This window comes from Gorilla gorilla, chromosome 4 (genome assembly GCF_029281585.2).
Source record: "Gorilla gorilla gorilla isolate KB3781 chromosome 4, NHGRI_mGorGor1-v2.1_pri, whole genome shotgun sequence".
NCBI classification, from domain to species: domain Eukaryota; kingdom Metazoa; phylum Chordata; class Mammalia; order Primates; family Hominidae; genus Gorilla; species Gorilla gorilla.
The window spans coordinates 44,892,713-44,913,206 of record NC_073228.2 but is presented as its reverse complement, the minus strand read 5'-3'; the positions used below and the strand labels follow the sequence as shown (position 1 = coordinate 44,913,206).

At 35.6% G+C, this 20,494-nt stretch overlaps 1 protein-coding gene across 1 annotated transcript in view; it reads left to right on the top strand.

Moving 5' to 3' along the window:
- EFCAB13 (EF-hand calcium binding domain 13) overlaps window positions 1-20,494 on the top strand; it is a 112,786-nt gene that overhangs the window by 69,739 nt on the left and 22,553 nt on the right. The window contains 8 exon segments of the mRNA XM_063706318.1: window positions 2,217-2,360; window positions 6,649-6,720; window positions 8,424-8,567; window positions 9,109-9,180; window positions 12,078-12,227; window positions 14,145-14,189; window positions 17,266-17,409; window positions 19,341-19,412. Coding sequence (XP_063562388.1) covers window positions 2,217-2,360; window positions 6,649-6,720; window positions 8,424-8,567; window positions 9,109-9,180; window positions 12,078-12,227; window positions 14,145-14,189; window positions 17,266-17,409; window positions 19,341-19,412 — 843 coding nt within the window.

Here is a 20,494-nt window from a genome sequence, read left to right as displayed (position 1 = left end):
ATAACTTATTTTATATAATTCAATATTTTTCATAATAATTTAATACTTGGCCGGGCGCGGTGGCTCACGCCTGTAATCCCAGCACTTTGGGAGGCCAAGGCGGGTGGATCACGAGGTCAGGAGATCGAGACCATCCTGGCTAACACGGTGAAACCCCGTCTCTACTAAAAATACTAAAAATTAGCCGGGCGTGGTGGTGGGCGCCTGTAGTCCCAGCTACTCGGGAGGCTGAGGCAGGAGAATGGCGTGAACCCAGGAGGCGGAGCTTGCAGTGAGCCGAGATCGCGCCACTGCACTCCAGCCTGGGCGACAGAGCGAGACTCCGTCTCAAAAAAAAAAAAAAAAAAAAAAAAAAAAAATTTAATACTTAAAAGATGCCAAAAAATGTGTTTCTTTTTCCTGTAGAAACAAAAAAAGTGAATTTTAAAGAATTCATTGATACTATGATGAGCAACACAGAATGCTTCTCTGAAAAATTATGTATGTAAGAATATCATGTCTTCTGCTTTTTGTGGACCAAATGGTTTGACAGATTTTAGAAGAGCGTAAACACTCTTTTAGTCTCTTATAGAGCTGGTTATCCTGCAGGTCATCCGACAAATAAATGCCTGGCTTCCTGCTGCTATATTTGGCTTTAATCTCCTCTAATGACCCCTAATTCTAGAATGTCTTCTACATGCAAGTGAATTAAAAGCTATCATAATTTTATTTTTCATTAGCGCACTTATAGAGGGCTAGAACCATGTATAGCATTCGTTTTGGGGAAAAGATTTAAAATGTCTTTCAACTTAGGAAAAATGATGCCTTCTAGTGCCTGAGTACTAATATGAGAATTTCTGGTTACATCTGTCCCCATTTCTTTCTATCTTCCAATGTATTCAGTAACATTTATGAACCATTAATATGTACTAGGCTTTATGTTAAGCTGTAAGTGTGGTAATATGGAAAAGATAGTTTTGCCACTCAGAAGTTCACCATAAAGAAGTGTAAGGTCACATATGTATATTTTTAATGGAGTGAAGTTAGTATGCATTCTAAAAATTGGGGCTGAAAGTAACATCATATTATTTTGTTCTTACATGTTAGGTAACAGTAGATTTTAAGTAGCAGCTCTTTTTACCTTACAATATAAGATTTAATTTGTCTCCTATACAGGGGTATATCATACAGAGAAAGAGATTGTCAGTTACTTCATTTTTCCTAGGAAATTCACTTTTATGGAGTTTAAAATTTTATTAGCACAGAGTTATATAGTATATTACCTAATCTATCTCTGTCATTGTATTTTATATCTCATTGTTAATATTGCATGTTTATGTTTACTTCTTTTTCTTTTTTCTTCATTACACTGCTCAAAGCATGTCTTCTTTATTGGTTCCATATACCTCATTGGGACCTTATATCCCTTTACCCCTCCGCTTTCTCCTAATCCATCAGTCTCCTCCTGTTTTCACTTTTCTTCCTTATTTAGTTTAAATTATCTTATCTATATATACCTAATACCCTAGACTGTCTTGCCTCCGTGTACTTTTGTTGCACCTATCTGGCAAAACTCTCAACCCCGAATGAACCCAATTACCTTCCTTCTTGTGTCTGACAGCATTTCTGGAGAAAATCACACAGCTGAGAAGATTGTACAGGTTATAAACAAAATCTTGGTCACTAATATCTGCTGGCTCTTCCTAACTGTCTAATCTTCCTGAGAATCCATTCTCTATGTAGCAGCACAGTGACTTTTTACAAATTTGTAGTAAGATAATTGCACTCCTTTGTTTAAGATGCTCCAGGATTTTGCATTGAAATAGTCTTCCTTTTTGTTGTCTACAGTGGTAGATTGAAGAGGAAGTAGGCGCCAGAGGAGAATTTTAGGGAGAGATATAGAACAAAAGCTACTTAATTGTATTATCAATTGAAAATGTTTCTGAATTCACACTTTAAAAAATCTAAATTCAATAAAAATTATTATTTATAATGTTTATTCAGGGTTGGGGCACTGTAAGTTCTTAAAATATTTCAAGATCCTCAAAAATACATTATATTTGAGGCTAAATATTTTATTATCTTTTCGTTTTTGAAAGTTGGCAATTCATTTATGCTATATTTATTATTCTTTTAAACCATAAAAACCTTAATTTTTGTCTATTCCAGATGACAGTTTACTGTATTAACTTCTTGCATAAGCATTCGTAAAACTTAGTGTTTTATCTACCCTTTAGTATTGCCTGATGCTATTGAAACCCTCGACAATCTCAGAAAGGAGACGATGAGTGTTTCTGACCTGTGGAATACTCTGTCTAGTTTGAATAGTAATTTAAAAAAGGATGAATTTCTAGCTGCATTGGAACTAGTGACAGTTGATGGTGAGTGTTACAAATACTAAAATTAAAAAGTATACCAAGATATTACTTTATTTTCTGTCAACTCTTGTCATTGTATCTTGTACTTCGCGAGATGGAGTGTTCGAATATGATTGAAATGCCAACATATGCATTTAGGAAATATTGTATAAAGAAAGTTCAGATTGTTTGGCTATTCAATATAAAAATATTATTATGTAATTTATTATTGCTCTAAATTGATCAAATATGCATTGAGTACCTTCAAGTTGTGTGGTATGTTACTGGAAAATGGCATATCCCAATGAACACAGAGGGCATGATTAGGAAATGTTAAGAGATCTATTCAAATTTTATAATAACAGTACTTGGAATATTCATACTGTTTTGTTGAAATAGGCTTTTATTTAATTTGGTAGAAAAACACAGCTGCTGATAGCTACCACCTCTATTTAGCAAGTTAAAAAAAAAAGCAAACAAAATAAAAACAAAGTTCAAAAAAGTATTGTATAACAAAGACTATAGACTAAAAAATGTAAAGTAAGTCTCCATCATTTACTGCTGATATTCTACATGCAGGAAGGAGAGTACCCAGGCTACAGGTAGACATTTCTACTCTCTCATAGTCTTAGTGCCTAGAAGTTAAAAATGTACCTAGTATGTTTATATTCTTTTATGTGGAATGTTTATACAGAACTAGATTAGTAACATGAGCATGCTGTCAGGGGTCTTTGTCAAAGAACTGTCTTTTTCTGTAATCATTTATTATCCTTTTCATCCATTAAGCTTCCATTTGGTTGAGGCTAGAAGTTTTGGGCTTTAAATGTATTGATTATTTTGTTTATTGGAAGATTTGAGGTGAAAAGGGTTGATGAAAAATAGAAGGCTAATTTCTACCCAATAATATAGATTTTCTTCCCTTTTTCTCTGGCAGTGCTTCAGGTTCTTTTGTTAAAGTTAATGGAATTTATAGGCAACATGTACCACAGAAAGTAATAGATAGCATTTATTTGAACCAGACCAACAAAGTATTATTTTATGAGATATGAAAATAACTAGAAAAGTATTTTTTTATGATAATAAAAACTCATATATTGTGTTTATTATTCTTTCTTTGGAGGGGACAAGGTCTTGCTTTGTCACCCAGGCTGGAGTGCAGTGGCGCAATCTCGGCTCACTGCAACCTCTGCCTCCCGGTTCAAGCGATTCTGCTGCCTCAGCCTCCCAAGTAGCTGGGACTACAGGTGCACAGCACTGTGCCTGGCTAATTTTTTGTAGAGACGGGGTTTTGTCATGTTGTCCAGGCTGGTCTCAAACTCCTGAGTTCAGGTGATCTTCTGGCCTTGGCCTCCCTAAGTGCTGGGATTACAGGCATGAGCTACCGCACCAGGCCTGTGTTTATTATTCTGTACTTATGAAGCAAAAGACAGTATATAAAATGCAGATTTTACAATTTAAGCCTAAATATACACATGATATTGAAAACTGTATCTGTACGCCATTTGTCATATCATTTCTTCTTTTAACATTGTGCACTTAGTACAAAGGTATTTAGTTCTTATTTTAATGCAGTGGTTTGCAAAATTTTGAGATTTGTTATTTTTGTTTATATTTGATATTGTTAAAGCAGAATGCTTTTTTTCCAAATTAAATCTTATACAGTATCCTAATATATAAAATATTAAAGTTGAGCTTCTCTGACCAAAGTGGGAGAAATGACCAAGTGAACTGCTGAAACAGCTCCATAAGACCTTAGAAATATAAGAAATAACTTAAAATTACTGATCTAGGGTATTATTTTGACCAGGTTATGTTAAAAAGAAAAAAAACCCTGAAAAACAACTGATTCAGATTCTCTCTAGTGAAATTGAAGAGTGAGTTCTTGGTTATTGGTGGTATTCCATGTTGACTCCTTAATATTTTAAAATATATTTAAAATTAAAAAATAATTTTATGATGATTACAAAAAAAGCATTGAAAAATAGAAAAGGTAATTTATCATTTGGCATATTCAGAAATACTTCCCAAATATCTAGTTATGTAGCTTATGAGCTCTCTTGTTTCTTCTGAAAGACCTGAGTGAAGAAAGTTGGTGTTGAGCAAAAATGTATAAGATGGTATGGAAAATGGTCAAGTGAATGTGAGACATTGAATCCATAGGCTAAGAATTAGAGGAAATCATTAATAGGTGTTGTTAGGCATTTAAGGCCTGGGACAATCTCTTCTCTGCTGGTGGTTTCTCTAGCTTTATTTGTTTTAGATTTTTAAACTTAAACTGATATTCTGTTTCTCCTGACTCTGATATCTGATGTGTTTGAAATTAGCTTAATAACTTTGTTTTCTTTTCGGCTTGGCAGCAAGACTCTGAACTTATCTTCATGATTTTTTATGCAATATCCATTGAAGCCAGATCTGAATCTTTGTTTCAGGCTCTAACTTTGCAACCTGGCATCAGCTGTGATTAATCCTGTTTTGGTGGTTTAGCAAAGAATAATTGAGCTACAAATTCTTGACAGCAGCTCTATCCATCCACGTTTCTTTTCACAGGATTTATTTAAAGATATCCAGGAAATCTTTCCTAATATTGGTAGTTGCTATTCTATTTCAGCAAGTTATATGAACCTAAGGATCAAATGAGATCACAGGTCATGCTTACAGATTTGGGTCCCTTGGTAAACAGGTCCAAAGCTAGCTGTAGATTTTGTTAGTGTTATCAGTACCTGTTGACCTCAGATGGCTCCCTGCTTCCTTTCTTCCTTTGCCTCCTTGCCTCCTTGCCTCTCTCCCTCCCTTCTCTTCCCTTCCCACTCTCCCTCCCTCCTTCGCTTCCCTCCCTTCTCCTCCCCTCCCCTCCCCTCTCCTTCCCTTCCCTTCCCTTCCCTTCCTTCCAGAATTGTAAGTAGCTGTGATTTAGTTCTACTTGATTATACATACCAAGAACTAGATTCAGAGGGGACTCCATTTAGGTGACTGAGTTACAGTACCCGTTGCCTACTTTAAGCTGAGCTTTAAGCTACTGTAAATTGAAGACACTTAATTAAGAGCGTCTTTATATAACATGGTCTTAGAATATTTGAGTATGTAACCTTGTTGACTGATGTGAAGCTAGTGGAAGGCCATCCTGAGTGTTATAAAAGTATAAAAGAAGCATGAGGAATGGAATGTACGAACACTTCTATCCTTCTCTACCGTTTCTCCCATCAGAGAGAGAACACAGATTCAGGAACAGAGCCTTTACAGTTAGTGATATATAGGACTCTACTAAATGACAGAAGCAGCAAAAATACTGCAATAAAGACATGCGTTTTTACTCTAGAGAATAGTTCCTAAAAGTTCAAGTGTTAATTTAAAGCTAAGGTAGATAGAAGGTGAGACATTGTTAATTGTAGCTATATACTTAAGCCCTGTTTAGGCTTTTATCTGCTGGTGACACATTTTGCTTGTTGTGCTTTGTTCTAGTCTATGATAATAAACTATAATATTTCTAAACCTAAGCTTCCTTATTCCTGGCTGGGAAAACAAAGCTGCTTCTGTTTCCTGTGTTCATCACTTTAACTTTGTAATCTAGTACTTGTGTACTGTGTAAGAAATGGGTGTAAACACATATCAGAAATTGTAGTCATAGGCCTATCAGGCACTGAAAGAAGTCTTTAAAGTTTTCTGGTGTAGAATTTTTATCTTCAAATAATTGAAAGACAAAACTAAGACTGAGGTATGTCTCTTAATTTTGTCTAGGAATATGTCTTGGTTTTATATTTTGGGAATATGGATTATATTGTTTCCATTGATTGATTGAAATTGAGAACTCAGCCTGACTTTTTTTTTTTTTTTTTTTTTTTTTTGAGATGGCGTCTCGCTTTGTCACCCAGGCTGGAGTGCAGTGGTGAGATCTTGGCTCACAGCAACCTCCACCTCCCCAGTTCAAACAATTCTGCTGCCTCAGCCTCCCGAGTAGCTGGGGACTACAGGCGCATGCCACCACACCCGGCTAATTTTTGTATTTTTTAGTAGAGATGGGGTTTCACCATATTGGTCAGGATGGTCTTGAACTCCTGACCTCATGGTCCACCCACCTCAGCCTCCCAAAGTGCTGGGATTACAGGCGTGAGCCACCACGCCCAGCCATCAGCCTGACTTCTATAGTCTTAATATTTATTAATCTCATAAAATTAATCCTTTGGTTATTCAAAAATATGAAAAGGAAATATGATTCTTATGAGTGCATCAAATGGCTTACATTTTTATAGGTTGCTTTATTGGATCTGACTTTTGCTTAATGAGGTTGGTCTACTAAAAGTGTTTTTTCTCATAGAAGGTGACGAAGTACAATTCGAAGAATTTGCAAAAGTAGTAAGGAATATGCGTGATGCTGCCAGGTTAGAAGGTAAGTACTGAATTATTTATAACGGTTAGATTTACTTTTATTGAAAGGACTTGCTTTTGTTTTTGTTTTTAATGCTGTGTGTTCACCTAATTTCTGGTTAACATGTTGGCATTGATATGTTTATACGCAGATGAAACTTGGTTTTGATTAAACATTGGCTGGCATATAGGAACTTGGCTTTCAGAATGTATCCTTCATTACTAACTGATAAAGCTGGTTTACTCTGTCTAGACTATTTGTTAAAGAACTTGGAGGAGCCAAGAGAATAGGCATAGTATGAAGTTCTATGCCTTCTTTCAGTATCTACACATGTAATTTTAAGGGAATATGGTCAGTGTCTGACCTTGCAATTTAAGATTTTAGAGGTGGAATAGACAATTCTAGGTAATGATAAGGATTAAGGGTAGCCATTGGTGTGGATGACTTTGGAAAGGAAATAAAGGCCTTTTGAAGTTGAGAGGTCAAAGTGCTCTGAGGCCAGGCTCATCCTTATTATCATTGGATGATATTGGGATGAGAGGTAGAAGGAGGATTATGATCAAAGTGCCAAAATCCTCAGAGAATGTGAAGGAGTGATCAGACAGTAATCAATACTGTTGTCAGGAGAGTGGCATAGTTGAATAACAGGCCTGAGCCTCATGGGAGAGGGATAAGGTTTGATTGAAGGTGGAACTAAAATGGCCTGATAGCAGCAGCAGAAAGACAGGAAAATGCTATTCTGCTTCCTGGTCTTACAGTATGTGGAGCATGGGAGGATGAGCAGACTCTACTCAAGGTGGTTGTGCAAAGAAACTGTTTTTGAAGGAAATCAAGTGCTAAGGCAAGAAAGCAGAGCTGATGCTAAGGCAAGAAAGCAGAGCTGATTCAGGTTTTCTGGGTGTCAGCAAAGCTCAGATTGCCATCTGTAGTTGCATCCCAGTGAGGTTAGAGGAATAGAAAGTGAGGCAGGACATAAGGCTTAAACTGTGATTACTATTTGCAGCTAGTTTCTGTTGACTTTAATAATAATAATAAAACTAATTTTATTCTATAAATGTGACATTTATTGAGGCATTATATGTCTAATGCTATCCTAAGTACTTTTTATACATTGTTATATTTACTCTCCACATCAACCTTGTGAGGTAGATAGTATTATCCCATTTTAGACGAAAGAGACATTAAGTAGTAATAATTTGCTCACAGTTGCACAGTTCCAGGTTACAAATCCTGGAGCCAGACTTTGAATGCTGGTCTGACTTAACCAGTGCTGGAAATAAAGCAACATTCCAGACACTAGGGTACAATTGGGTCCTGGTGGAACTGAAAAGGAAAACTGAATGAGCCCTTGTAAATCTTGTCTCATATTTTACGTTTTTCATAATTCTGAAAGTTATTTTGCCTATATCTGATGAGTTAATTTTATTTGATACCATTAGAGGTCCACAGCAAAATAATTACTTTGTATAATTGCAGTGAAAAATTCAGCTATATGAGTGATTTTGGTTGTGCAAATTTTATAAACGCACCAGAGAAATGTGATAGATCAAGAGAACTCTTTGCACATTGTGCTGCTGGCCATAGAATTCTATGAGGGGAGAATTTCTCTCTGAGATTTCTTATTCCTCAGTTCAGGATACAATAATAAAGTATGGATTTCCACTAACAAATGTCTTGAGTGGTGGCTACTGCTTTTTATTAATTAACTTTTTTTCTATTTATAGAGTTACAGGAAGTTGTCTTAGCTGCTGATTTGCTTGAAGGTGACATGATAGCTGGGAAGAACTTGGAAGACTTTCTAAGAAATATTGGGATTAAGTCACCTAAAGAAGAGGTAGAGAAAATTCTTCAATCAGGTTTTGTTTCTGGTAAGCATTTTAAATATTACTCTCAGGTGTTTTTTTTTGTAGGAGTAAAGAAGATGTGCAAGGTCTATAGGTATTTGCTTATGTTACTATAAATGTAATCTTTGAAACGGAGCCTTTCCTCTTAATTTCCTCTTTTGCAGTTATGAGAATACTTCTATACAAGCGGGTCTAGATTTTGTGGAAGTGGGCTTGTTAGAATGCTCTGTCCTCATTGCTATCTTGATTTAGCGAATGAAAAACATCTTAGGAATTCAAGTTCTGTGAATAGAAATCCTAACTTTGCCACCTTTGACCAAATTACTGGTCAGAGTTACTGGGGCTTTCTTTGTACTTCAGTTCCCATTATAGGTAGAATCAGAACTTAGTATACCTACAACATTGTAGGGTTATTGCGAGGCTTAATGGATGAAAATGAATCTAAAAGTACCTTGTAAATAAAATGTTCAAGAAATATATAAGTCATATGCTGATTTTGATACTAGCCTTTAAGTATTACTTTGTCTAGGGGTTCTTGTTTGTCATCTCTCTCTTTTCCTTGCAGAAGATAACATGGTGAACATTAAAGACTGTATGAGAGCTTTGAGGGACACCCAGAAATTTTCCAGTTATATTGGTAAGAGCTTTATGGTAAAACTGTTAGAAGGCAATGATACAGAACTTATTCAAAGTTCACCTAGTAAAACCCTAAATTTGGTGTTTAAATCTTCTTTATAGTATCTGTGCCAAATGTTTGCTTCATGTGTACTTGAACACTTTCAGTTATGGGGAACTTCCTACATTTTATTTTGAAATTTAAGAATTGTACATTTGTGATTGGAGATGGGAAAAATAACAAGATTATGATCTTTTCCAATAGTTAAAATAAGACATCTTTATTATATGAATGAATAGTTCTTTTTAATGCTGTAAAAAACTTAAATGACCAGGAATGTAAGAAGTATAAAGTGCAAGTCTCTTGTAACATTAATGTTACCCTTCAGAAATATCCCTATGAAGCTTTGGTAAATATCCTTTTAGGCTTTCTTCTTTACATCTGTCCATAATATTGCACAACTTGAGTGCAATATATGACAGTATATCTTAGATATAATTCTGTGTTCCACTGTATTATGTAAACCTACCTCATTCTTTTAAAAGACTGCATAATGTTATACTAGAGGAATGAACTATAATTTTGTCCACAATACTTTTAATAAATATTTAGGTTATTGCCATTTTTTTACTATTACAAACATTTGGTGAGTATCCTTGTTACATATATCTTTGTGCACGTTGCACACAATTTTTCTGTAGGGCAAATTCCTTACAAGTGGACTTGCTGGGCCAAAGTATTTTTAGATGTAAAATGTTAACAAGCTACTGCCTAATTACCCTCCTAAAGATTTGTGGAAATTCACACTTTTATCAACAGGGGGTATTATTTATTAAAAATTCTGATAGGAGCATTAATACTTTGTCTTACCCATTTCACATTTTTTTCTAGTTTATTTTTGATTTTTTGACTTTGGTGGATTGCTTTTTGCCATCTTTTGTTTCATTTTGTCAGTTTGGTAATTTGATTCTTCCAGGAAATTTTAAATTGTATTGAGGTTAAAATGACTTAGACTATTAGGACAGCCCTAAGCACTTCTAATTCTTTTCATTTTTTTGTATATATGGTTATTTCTCATTCTTAAATTTATATATATATGTATATATATAACTTTTTTCTTTGCTACTGAATGTTCTATTATCTCTGTTTTTAAAGTACTAGCTCTTGGGTTTATCTTTAGTGTTTCTATTTATAGTTTAAAAATTAATTTCTGATTTTATCTTTAGTAAGTCCTTTATATTGTTCCCTTATGCTCATTTAATAGTTTTTCTAATTTCTTGTTTAAATTATTTATTTACTTTATTTTTTTCTTACTGGGTAATAAACATGTTTAAGGCAGTCAATTTTCATTTTAGTGAAACTTTGGTGTATCTAACAGTCTTTGACTTGTTAGGCTATTATTATGGTTATTTTATAAATATTTCCAGTTGCATTTTGATTTTCTCCTTGATCTGAGAGTTATTTAGGAGGAAACTTTAAATTTCAAAGCAATTTATTTATTTATTTAATTTATTTATTGAGACGGAGTCTCATTCTGTCACCTCGGCTGGAGTGCAGTGGAGCAATCTTGGCTCACTGCAACCTCTGCCTCCCGGTTTCAAGCGATTCTCCTGCCTCAGCCTCTTGAGTAGCTGGGATTCAGGCGCACACCACCATGCCTGGCTAATTTTTGTATTTTTAGTAGAGACGGTGTTTCACCATGTTGGTCATGCTGGTCTCAAACTCCTGACCTTGTGATCTGCCCGCCTTGGCCTCCCAAAGTGCTGGGATTACAGGCATGAACCATGCCCGGCCAAATTTCAAAGCAATTTAAATGTCATTTTTGCCTTAAGTTTGTTTTTTATATCTAGTTGTATTTTATTGTGGTCAGAGAATGAGGTCTGTAATAGATGGTTTGATAGTTCCCTAGTTCATTAGAGACAGAATTCCCTCAACTTTTATATTTACTATTTAACAATCAAAATAAAATTAGTTGGTTGCAGGGATAGGCTAGGTAAGGTACATTCACTCATTTCACTCTTTGTCTTGGAAGTCCTTATGACTTTTTGAAGTAGCTCATTCTATAATTTTCGACAGCTATAGAACTAGAACATTATTCCACATATTTGGTGGAAATTTCCTGGAACCATATTTAACATTTGGACTCTTCTTCCCATTAATAGCCTTCCAGAAATGTCAAGATAACTCACATGTTCTCTTTCCTTCCCACTAAATGAATCTTCTCTCTAGACTCAAATATCCCTTCAACTCTTCTTCACTGACCTGTTTTTGAAACTTCTTACCAATGACAAATGACTGTATCATAGAACAAAATCCTGAGAGATGCCTTTTTAGGAATATACTTTGGAAATGTGAACTTTTAACATTTTTTTAAATCAAGGGAGGTCAGCCATGGTCTTCTTAGTCCAAATGTTTGTGACTGTGCTAAACATAAGAGGCTGTGATGATTCTCTAAAATGGGTGAAGTTAGCTGACAGGAACAAGGGATGCAGGGAAGGAAAGAGAAAAATTGGCATTTAGGAGGAGTTATGAGGAATGAAGGGGACTTTACTGAAATGGTGCGCTTATTAACAGAATAACTAGGGAAACTTTAGCATACTTTTGTCTGTAGCAGAATAGCTCACCTTAAACCCAGACATTTAACAAATCAATTTTAAGAATAAAGAAAAGTGTTATTTTTAACTATTAGAGCTACAGATAGAAAGCTATTGGAGTGGAGAAAACTATTGAAGTAGAGTTATAGAAAATTATCAGAGTGGAGAATGGACCACTCTAAATATTTAAATGGCCACATGTGACTGGTGACTGCCTTATTCGACAGTGTAGATCTCAAAGAGGCCATCAATTTTATTGTTATGCTCAAAAGACTTAGATCCATGGACTGAATTACATGTTGTATGTATATTCTCTGTTTGTAGCATTGAATGAGACTATCAATACATTGGACTCCATGAAAGAAAATTGTCAGTTTGACAAAGACAAAAATCCAGATGTACTTGAAAACACTGATAGGCTTTCTTTTACTGATGACGTACTTCAAGAAGTAATGGATGACTCCTTTGTTGAAGGTGAGTTGATTTGACAGACAACCAGCAGCTTGTATAAAAAATTTCTTCTGAATTTTATTTAGTTTTTTGTTTTTTGTTTTTTAATTTAGGGAGGTCAGCCATGGGCTTTCTGGTCCAAATGTTTGATATTACTGTTCTTCTAAATTTTTATCCAAGGATTTCAAACTATTTTACCAAGTATTATTTAAGTCTTAATGCTTGGCCCCTAAATCACACCATAAACTTGTTGGACACTTTACTGTAGACCATATTCAGGTCTATGTGTTATATGTGCCCACAGAGATTTAGTCATTACAGTATCAAATTTCTGGGTGATCTGATGACCTGGATTGTAAAATTGATCTCAGAGTATTTATATATTTGTTGCATGGCTTTGAAGAATAATTTTATTTCAAAGTTAATCCTTTTCCTTTTATGTGTTTTAGAGAGGTCTTAATGGTTTTGTAGCTTTCTGTTTTTGGATGAAAGGCCCTTTGAGAAGTACAAGGTATTGTTGAAAAATTAATGTTTATTTCTATAGCCAGTTGTAAGTGTCGAGTTGTTGTTTACTTTATTTACAAAGAATTTACCTGATCCATCTATATACCCTCAGCTTGGATGTACTGAGATGGAGTTTACCCCATATTTAGAAAGCCATTTCCTGCCTTTAAATTTAGCTTCAGCTGAAAAATGTAATCAGGCTGGGGGAAGTGGCTCATACCTATACTCTTAGCACTTTGGGAGGCCAAGGCGGGCAGATCACCTGAGGTCAGGAGTTTGAGAGCAATCTGACCAACATGGTGAAATCCCGTCTCTACTAAAAAAATACAAAAATTAGCCTGGCATGGTGGCCCATGCCTGTAGTTGCAGCTACTTGGGAGGCTGAGGCACGAGAATGCTTGAACTGCGGGGGCATAGGTTAGAGTGAGCCAAGATCACGTCATTGCACTCCAGTCGGGGCGACAGAGCAAGACTCCATCTCAAATAAATAAATAAATACAAAATAAAAAGTATAATCAAATCCCCCATTGCCCCCCACCTCACACCAGAGAATATTTGGCAATATCTAGAGACAGTGTTGGTTATCACAACTGATGGGAGAGGACTACTGGCATCTAGTGAATAGAGGCAAGGGTTGCTGCTAAACATCCTACAATTTACAGGATAATACCCTTGCCCCCCCCAATAATTATCTGGCCAAAAATATTAATAGTGCCTAGGTTCAGCAATCCTGTTTAGAGTTATCATGTAAAATTGCCCAAACCTATTATTTTGAAAGTACTTTTTATAGGTTATTTGTTTTGTTTATCCTGCTTAAAACAAAAATACAAATTAAGGCAAATATAATTTATGTGTATTCTAACCTCTGTTTGTTTCAGGGTAATACCTGGGCTAGCTGTGAGTTATTCTAAACTGTTCTTTAATACAATAGAGTCCATCTATGCAAATGGACAGATTTTATTTCTATCGTTTGTTCCTCAGATCTCTACACCAACTTGCATCTCTGTAGGAAGTATGTGGAGTGAATGGGTATAATGTAACTTGTTCTTAGGAAAAATTCTGGGACTAGATAGTAGATAGGTAGGTAAGAGATCAAGAAGGACAATTTAGACTAATAATTAAGGATTTTATTGAATAGACTGGCTGGGGATTAACTTCTCCCCTTAGGGAGAAAGGAAGCATCTGTGACATTAGAAACTGCCACATTTAAGGAGTTGGTGGAAGATAACCATGAAGGAGCCCAAGTAGTAAGCAAAGAGTGAGGAGAGAATGGATATTTTGGGAGCCAGGGAACAACTTTTGAGAAGAAGGGAATGGTTATCAATGATAAATGTTAGTGGGAAAAGAAGTATTCAATCTATCCATTGGTTTCCTTTCAAACAGGGTAAGATCAGGATGCCATTCCTCATTGTGTAATGTCTCTCTCTAAATTTGCAGATTTCAGGAAAGAGGCTTCAAATCTAAAATTACCAAAGGTAAACGGTGAGTAAGAACTTTGTATATGAGAAAATTTTCAATAATAAGAGATATTTTTTAGAATAATTGCTAAGTACCAATGTATTTCTCATTTTTCCTGCCGACTTCAGCCAGATTACTATTTTTCCACAACAGTAATCTGATCATGTTACCTCCCCCTATTTATAACTCTTCAAACATTTCCTGTTATTAGGATAAAAATTAAAATCCTCCATGCCCTATCTTTCTAGCGTTATTTCGTACCATTATCCTTGCTTTCTGTAGTTCAACTAAATTGGCTTTACTTTAGTTCCTTAGATACTCCCCTTTCCTCCCACTACAAGACTTTTGCATATTCTATTCCCTGGAATATTCTTCCCTGATCCTCTTTGCCTACTGTTGTAATCTGTTTTGTGTTGCTGTAACAGAATACCACAGACTGGATAATTTGTATAAAAAAAAAAAAAGAGATTCATTTCTTACAATTCTAGAGGCTGGGAAATCCAAGGTCAAGAGGCCCACATCTAGTGAGGGCCTTATTGCTGTGTCATACTATGGCAGAAGGCAGAAGGGCAAGAAAGTTTGAGAGAGCAAGAGAGCAAGAGGAGACTGAACTTACTTTCATCATAAGCCCACTCTTGCAATAACTAAATCACTGACATTAATCTATTCATGAGGGCAGAGCCTTTGTGACTTAATCACCTCTTATTAGGCCTGACCTGTCAACACTGTTGCATTGGGGATTAAGTTTTCAGCACATAAACTTTGGGGGACACAATCAAACCACAGCATTCCATCCCTGGCCCTCAAAATTCATGCCCTTTTCATGTACAAAATACATTCATTCCATCTTGGTAGCCCCAAAACTCTTAACTTGTTCCCGTGCCAACTCAAAAGTCCAAATTCCAGAGTCTCATCTTAATCAGATGGGTGAGACTCAAGGTACAATTCTTCTTGAGGCAAATTCTCCTCCAGCAGTAAGTCTGTGAAGTTAGCAAGTTACATGCTTCCAAAACACACAGGCATAGGATAGACATATCCATTCCAAGAGGGAGAAATGAGTGAGAAGAAAGGGATAATTGGTCCCAAATAAGTCCGAAACCAAAAAGGGAAAACAACATTAAGTCTGAAAGCTGGAGAATAATCTCTTTTGACTCCATGAGTCAATTATAGAAAAGCCTATCATCAGTGGCTAGTATAGGTCAGAATTTTTTGTTTCCTTTGTTATATGCTCTTATTAAATTCTGTCCATTTCATAGCACTTATTTCATATTATAAATATCCGTTTCTGTTTTCGATTATTTGATTAATATCTCTTCCTCCCACTTGCCTGGTATCATTGGGCCAAGGAATATGTCTCCTCTTTGCTTTCCATTGTATCTCCAGGACCTAGCAGAGTCCTGGCTCTTTAATTAGACTCTTAAGGTTAACTAATATTAACAACTGATACTTATGTAATATTTACTATGCTATTGTTCCAAATCTTTTGTTGTTAACTCATAATCATGAATATTTTTTGAATGAATGACTGAATAGATTTGTCTTCTTATCTCTTCAGACTCACCGTTTATCATTTCTGCATTTGTATTTATTCTGTAGTCATACTACTTAGCACAATTTAAATTGGCTCTATTTGCTTTTGCATTTATTTGCATATACTGTTTCCTTTGGATACATTCCCTGACAGACAAACTGACATTTCCCCCCCAAACTCAGTTCAAATGTCATTTCTGATGCCATAAGACTTCCTTCCCAGAGTTCATCACTTTTTAAATCTAGGTTAGGTGAACCTTCTCAGTGCTTCCATAATTTTGTGTGTGTATTTTTCTCATATCACTTACTATATGATATATTATAATTTTGTTTATAGAAATGACAGATTTAGTCTCCCTTATCAAGGAATTTACTTGAAACTCTTTGATACGAGGGACTGAATATTTTATTGTTGATCTTAGAAGCTGTAAAATAACTGTTAGTAGAATGAATGTAGGTCTAAGATGATATTATGGTGTTCTTTCCAAGTGATCTCCATGAAGGCTTAGATCTCCTGGTGTAATGCAGCAATTTTCAGCATATAGAAACATAGACAACTTCATTTGGGGGTTGAGGGAGAAATTGATTGAGAAATGGTACAGATGAAAAATTAGGCTGGGTTTGGTGTCTCATGCCTGTAATCTCAGCACTTTGGGAGGCTGACGCCGGTGGATCACTTGAGCTCAGGAGTTCGAGACCAGTCTGGCCAACATGGCGAAACCCCGTCTCTACTAAAAATATTTAAAAAATTAGCTATGTATGGTGGCACATGCCTGTAATCCCAGCTACTTGGGAGGCTGAGGCAGGAGAATGGCATGAACCAGGAAGCAGAGTTTGCAGTGAGCTGAGATGGCACCACTGCACTCCAGCCTGGGTGACAGAGTGAGACTCCATCTCAAAAACAAAAACAAAAACAAACAGACAAAAACCAGAAAAATTAAAAAGCACATAATGATCATGTTTTATATTTTAAATTGGTGTGAGATTAACAGGACTGCCCCATTTGGTTATATGAGTTGTGCTTTGCACAAAGGTGCCTGTTGAGAGAGCATAAGTGGAGGCTGAAATGCAGTTCATACTCCAAGCCTTGAACCTCTGTGCTGGATTGCAGCTGCTGGTGAAAGGTACCCTTTTTGTAACTAATGCATAGAGAGGAGGTGCCTTTTCCCAATTCACACAAAAGCACAGTATGAACTATCTGAGGCCCTGGGGATCAAGAGCTTCAATCTCAAATTTTAGCCTTTGTTTACATCATCAGGTGGTAGAAATCTTTAGATCTACATGTACAGGGAGGCATGTAGCTCATTCAGTTTTTAATGGATGAATGAATGAAGACAAAGTCTTATTATAATACATGTCAATAGCCCATCATATTATTCTCTTTGCCATAATGTTTTTTAGTTTCAAGTGCTGCTTGAGGGAAGTGGGCCATCAGTTACAAATAGAAAATATTGTGTTTCCTTTGGAGAGATTTTGATTCAGATAAATATTTAATTTGAGGTTTACCTATGGACAAATTATTTTGAATGTTTTTTACACCATAATAGCTTTTGTACATTTATCTTTGTAGAGATTAAAGAAGCTGCTAACATCTTGTCACATGTCGATAATGGCAAGATTGGTATACCTGATTTGGAGCATGCCTTGAAATGTTTGAATGTTAATTTAACTGAGGAGGACTTCAGTGAACCCCTTAACTGCTGTAACGTCAGTGGTGAGCATTTTTTTGGCCTGAGATTCTTTTCATTTTTTTTCTACTTATGAAAAATAGTCTTAGAGTGTACCTATAAGGATAAGATGCTAATGGGAGTCATTTTTCTGTTGGAGGCTTAGGTTGATACAAATTAGAGCCAAACCACTCTACTAATTTAAATATTTATCGAACATATCTATTCATACTCATATGGATACTATATGTGCTTATTTAATTACCATTCATTACTTATAAGCGTGGGTGGAAAAATACCATAAATTGTATAATAAAAACATGACAACAGCAGCTTATTTTGATATGCAGTCTTTTTCAGAGGAGATCCGCTTTCATTTTTTTTTACAGTACTTGCTCCATTTTGATTTTTAACCAAATAAAATATGGGAGGGCTCACTACATTTAAAAATAAGTTATTTAGTTTTAGTGATTGTTTTCAAGTAGTCCATATTTACCTTTGTTTTCTGTCTTTGACTTCATGTAATATGTACTTGATCTCCTTTCCTATACACATTTACTTTTAGGAAGTCAAATCATTTGAGAGTACTTCTAGAAGCTGCTGAGTTCTGTTGGTTTTTGGCGAACTTTTATTTTGGGCTTATCTTAACCAATTTGTGTCTGGGAATCCTGTGAGTCCTAGGTTTAAGAATACCTCTCCAGTACAGTTTAGTTATTGATTTTGCCAGGTTCCCCAGATTGTTATTCACCTAGATCAATTTTTATGTTTTGACCTCAGTTTTCTCACATCATCAGAGTGGTATAAATTTAGACTTCACACCCACATGAGATGCATGCTGGGCCTTCAATTTCTCACAAGAGATTTTTTTTTTTCCACTGTCTTTCAGAATTGGGAAGATTTAGGCCTCCTTGTTTATTTGAGTCAATAAATATAGTATTTTAATTTCTTTTTTAAAAAACCAGGATTGAAACCCTTTAAGCATTTCAGTTTTATTTGATATCTAAGTTCCTACTCTTATTTTTATGGGCTCGAATCTTTTTTTCTGACTCTGTATGAACATTTAAATCAAGTACCTAGCCATTTCTGGGTCTCATCTCTATCCCAAAGATAGTTTTGGTGTTAGTACTCAATGCTTAGCATTCTGGATCTCAGTTCCCAGTTAACTTTTTGTTATTTCCTTCATATGACTCAGTCACACATCCATGGAATGTTATATGTCATAGAGCATCTCTAGGGGTTTATAGTGGGATGGTTTTTGTGCTACCCAGGTCTGCCATTTTGTTTAAACTCAAAGTCTCCTTAATATAATTATAGCCCTAGATTGTCTGCTGTGTCACATTATTGCACCTTACTTCACTTGTGACTGTGTATGTGTGTGTGTGTGCGTGTGCGTGTGTGTGTGTGTACATGTACATGTGCATGTATGTGTGTATTCTAATAACATTGTCTCCCCTGGCCTTAGACTGCATCAATTCAAATACAACCTCTAACATTTCCTGACTTTGTGACCTGGACAAGTTATTTAATTTCCATTTGCTTTCATCTTTCAAAAATAGGCATGCAGAACCTGGGAGGCGGAGCTTGCAGTGAGCAGAGATCGCGCCACTGCACTCCAGCCTGGGCAACAGAGCGAGACTCCGTCTCAAAAAAAAAAAAAAAATAGGCATGCGAAGAGTATGCACATCACAGAATTATTATGAAGATTACATGATTTAATATATGTAAAACACCATAAAAGGGTTCCTAGTATATATAAGGAACTCAAAAATGTTAGCTATTGTTTGCTAGTAATATTATTAACTATTCACTGGGTGGTTTTAAAAAGTGTTAAAAGTTCTATTGAAATAGTTTCAATCATTTGAGACAGAAAAGTGAGCTAGAGTGAAATTTTAGCTAACTATTTTAAATCGGTCTTTATTTCATGTGCCAATTCAGTATCAGGTTTTTAATGTCAGTATTTTTTACTTTGACCTTCCAGATAATATGGAGGTGGATTTAAAAGATTTCTTAATGAAAATGAAAGAAAGTCCACATTTCCAGAAGTCCAAGGGTAAGTGAATACTTCTTGATCAAGAGAATGGCTAGAAAATAAATATTTAAAAATGACATTTAAAAATGAAAGGTCCAACAGTGATAGACTGGATTAAGAAAATGTGGCACATATACACCATGGAATACTATGCAGACATAAAAAATGATGAGTTCATGTCCTTTGTAGGGACATGGATGAAATTGGAAATTATCATTCTCAGTAAACTATCACAAGAACAAAAAACCAAACACCGCATATTCTCACTCATAGGTGGGAATTGAACAATGAGAACACATGGACACAGGAAGGGGAACATCACACTCTGGGGACTGTTATGGGGTGGGGGGACGGGGGAGGGATAGCTTTAGGAGATATACCTAATGCCAAATGACGAGTTAATGGGTGCAGCACACCAGCATGGCACATGTATACATATGTAACTAACCTGCACATTGTGCACATGTACCCTAAAACTTAAAGTATAATAATAATAAAAAAAAGACTTATCTGGATTTCAGGTTTTTAATTTTTAGTCTCTTTAATTTTAAAAAGGATTTCAAGCCACTTATGATGTATAGTATAAATAATGTAATATAAAAATAAGTGAAGAAAATTGGGCAAAGATATAATGAGGGGGAAAACAAGGTAAGGTTAAAAAGATTAATATGTGCAAGGTCCTTTCTCAAAGGTAGTTAGGTTTTTCTTCAATGACTTCTGGATCTATGAATTAAATCATGTGTGGAATTGGATGAGGGACCACCAGTTTTTGTGACATCTTAAGTCATGCCTCTGGAGTTTTCAGATGTTCACAACTGGACTGCCCATCTATTTCAGTTATAGAAATCCTAACTTCAGTTAATCAGTCCTTCTAAATCCTCGCAGTATCAATCCCTGTATTATTCTTAATACCACACTATCTATGTTGCCTAACCACATCATTTTGTCCCTGCTATTTAAAGACTTCTGCTTGGCCTCTGTCCCTGAGGTTCGTCTTATTCTTTTTGAAATTAGGGAGACCATTTCAACACCAACATATTTTCCTAACTCCCACATCGGCAGAGAACACCTACCAAAGAACTCTTCATGGATGCAGATACCCT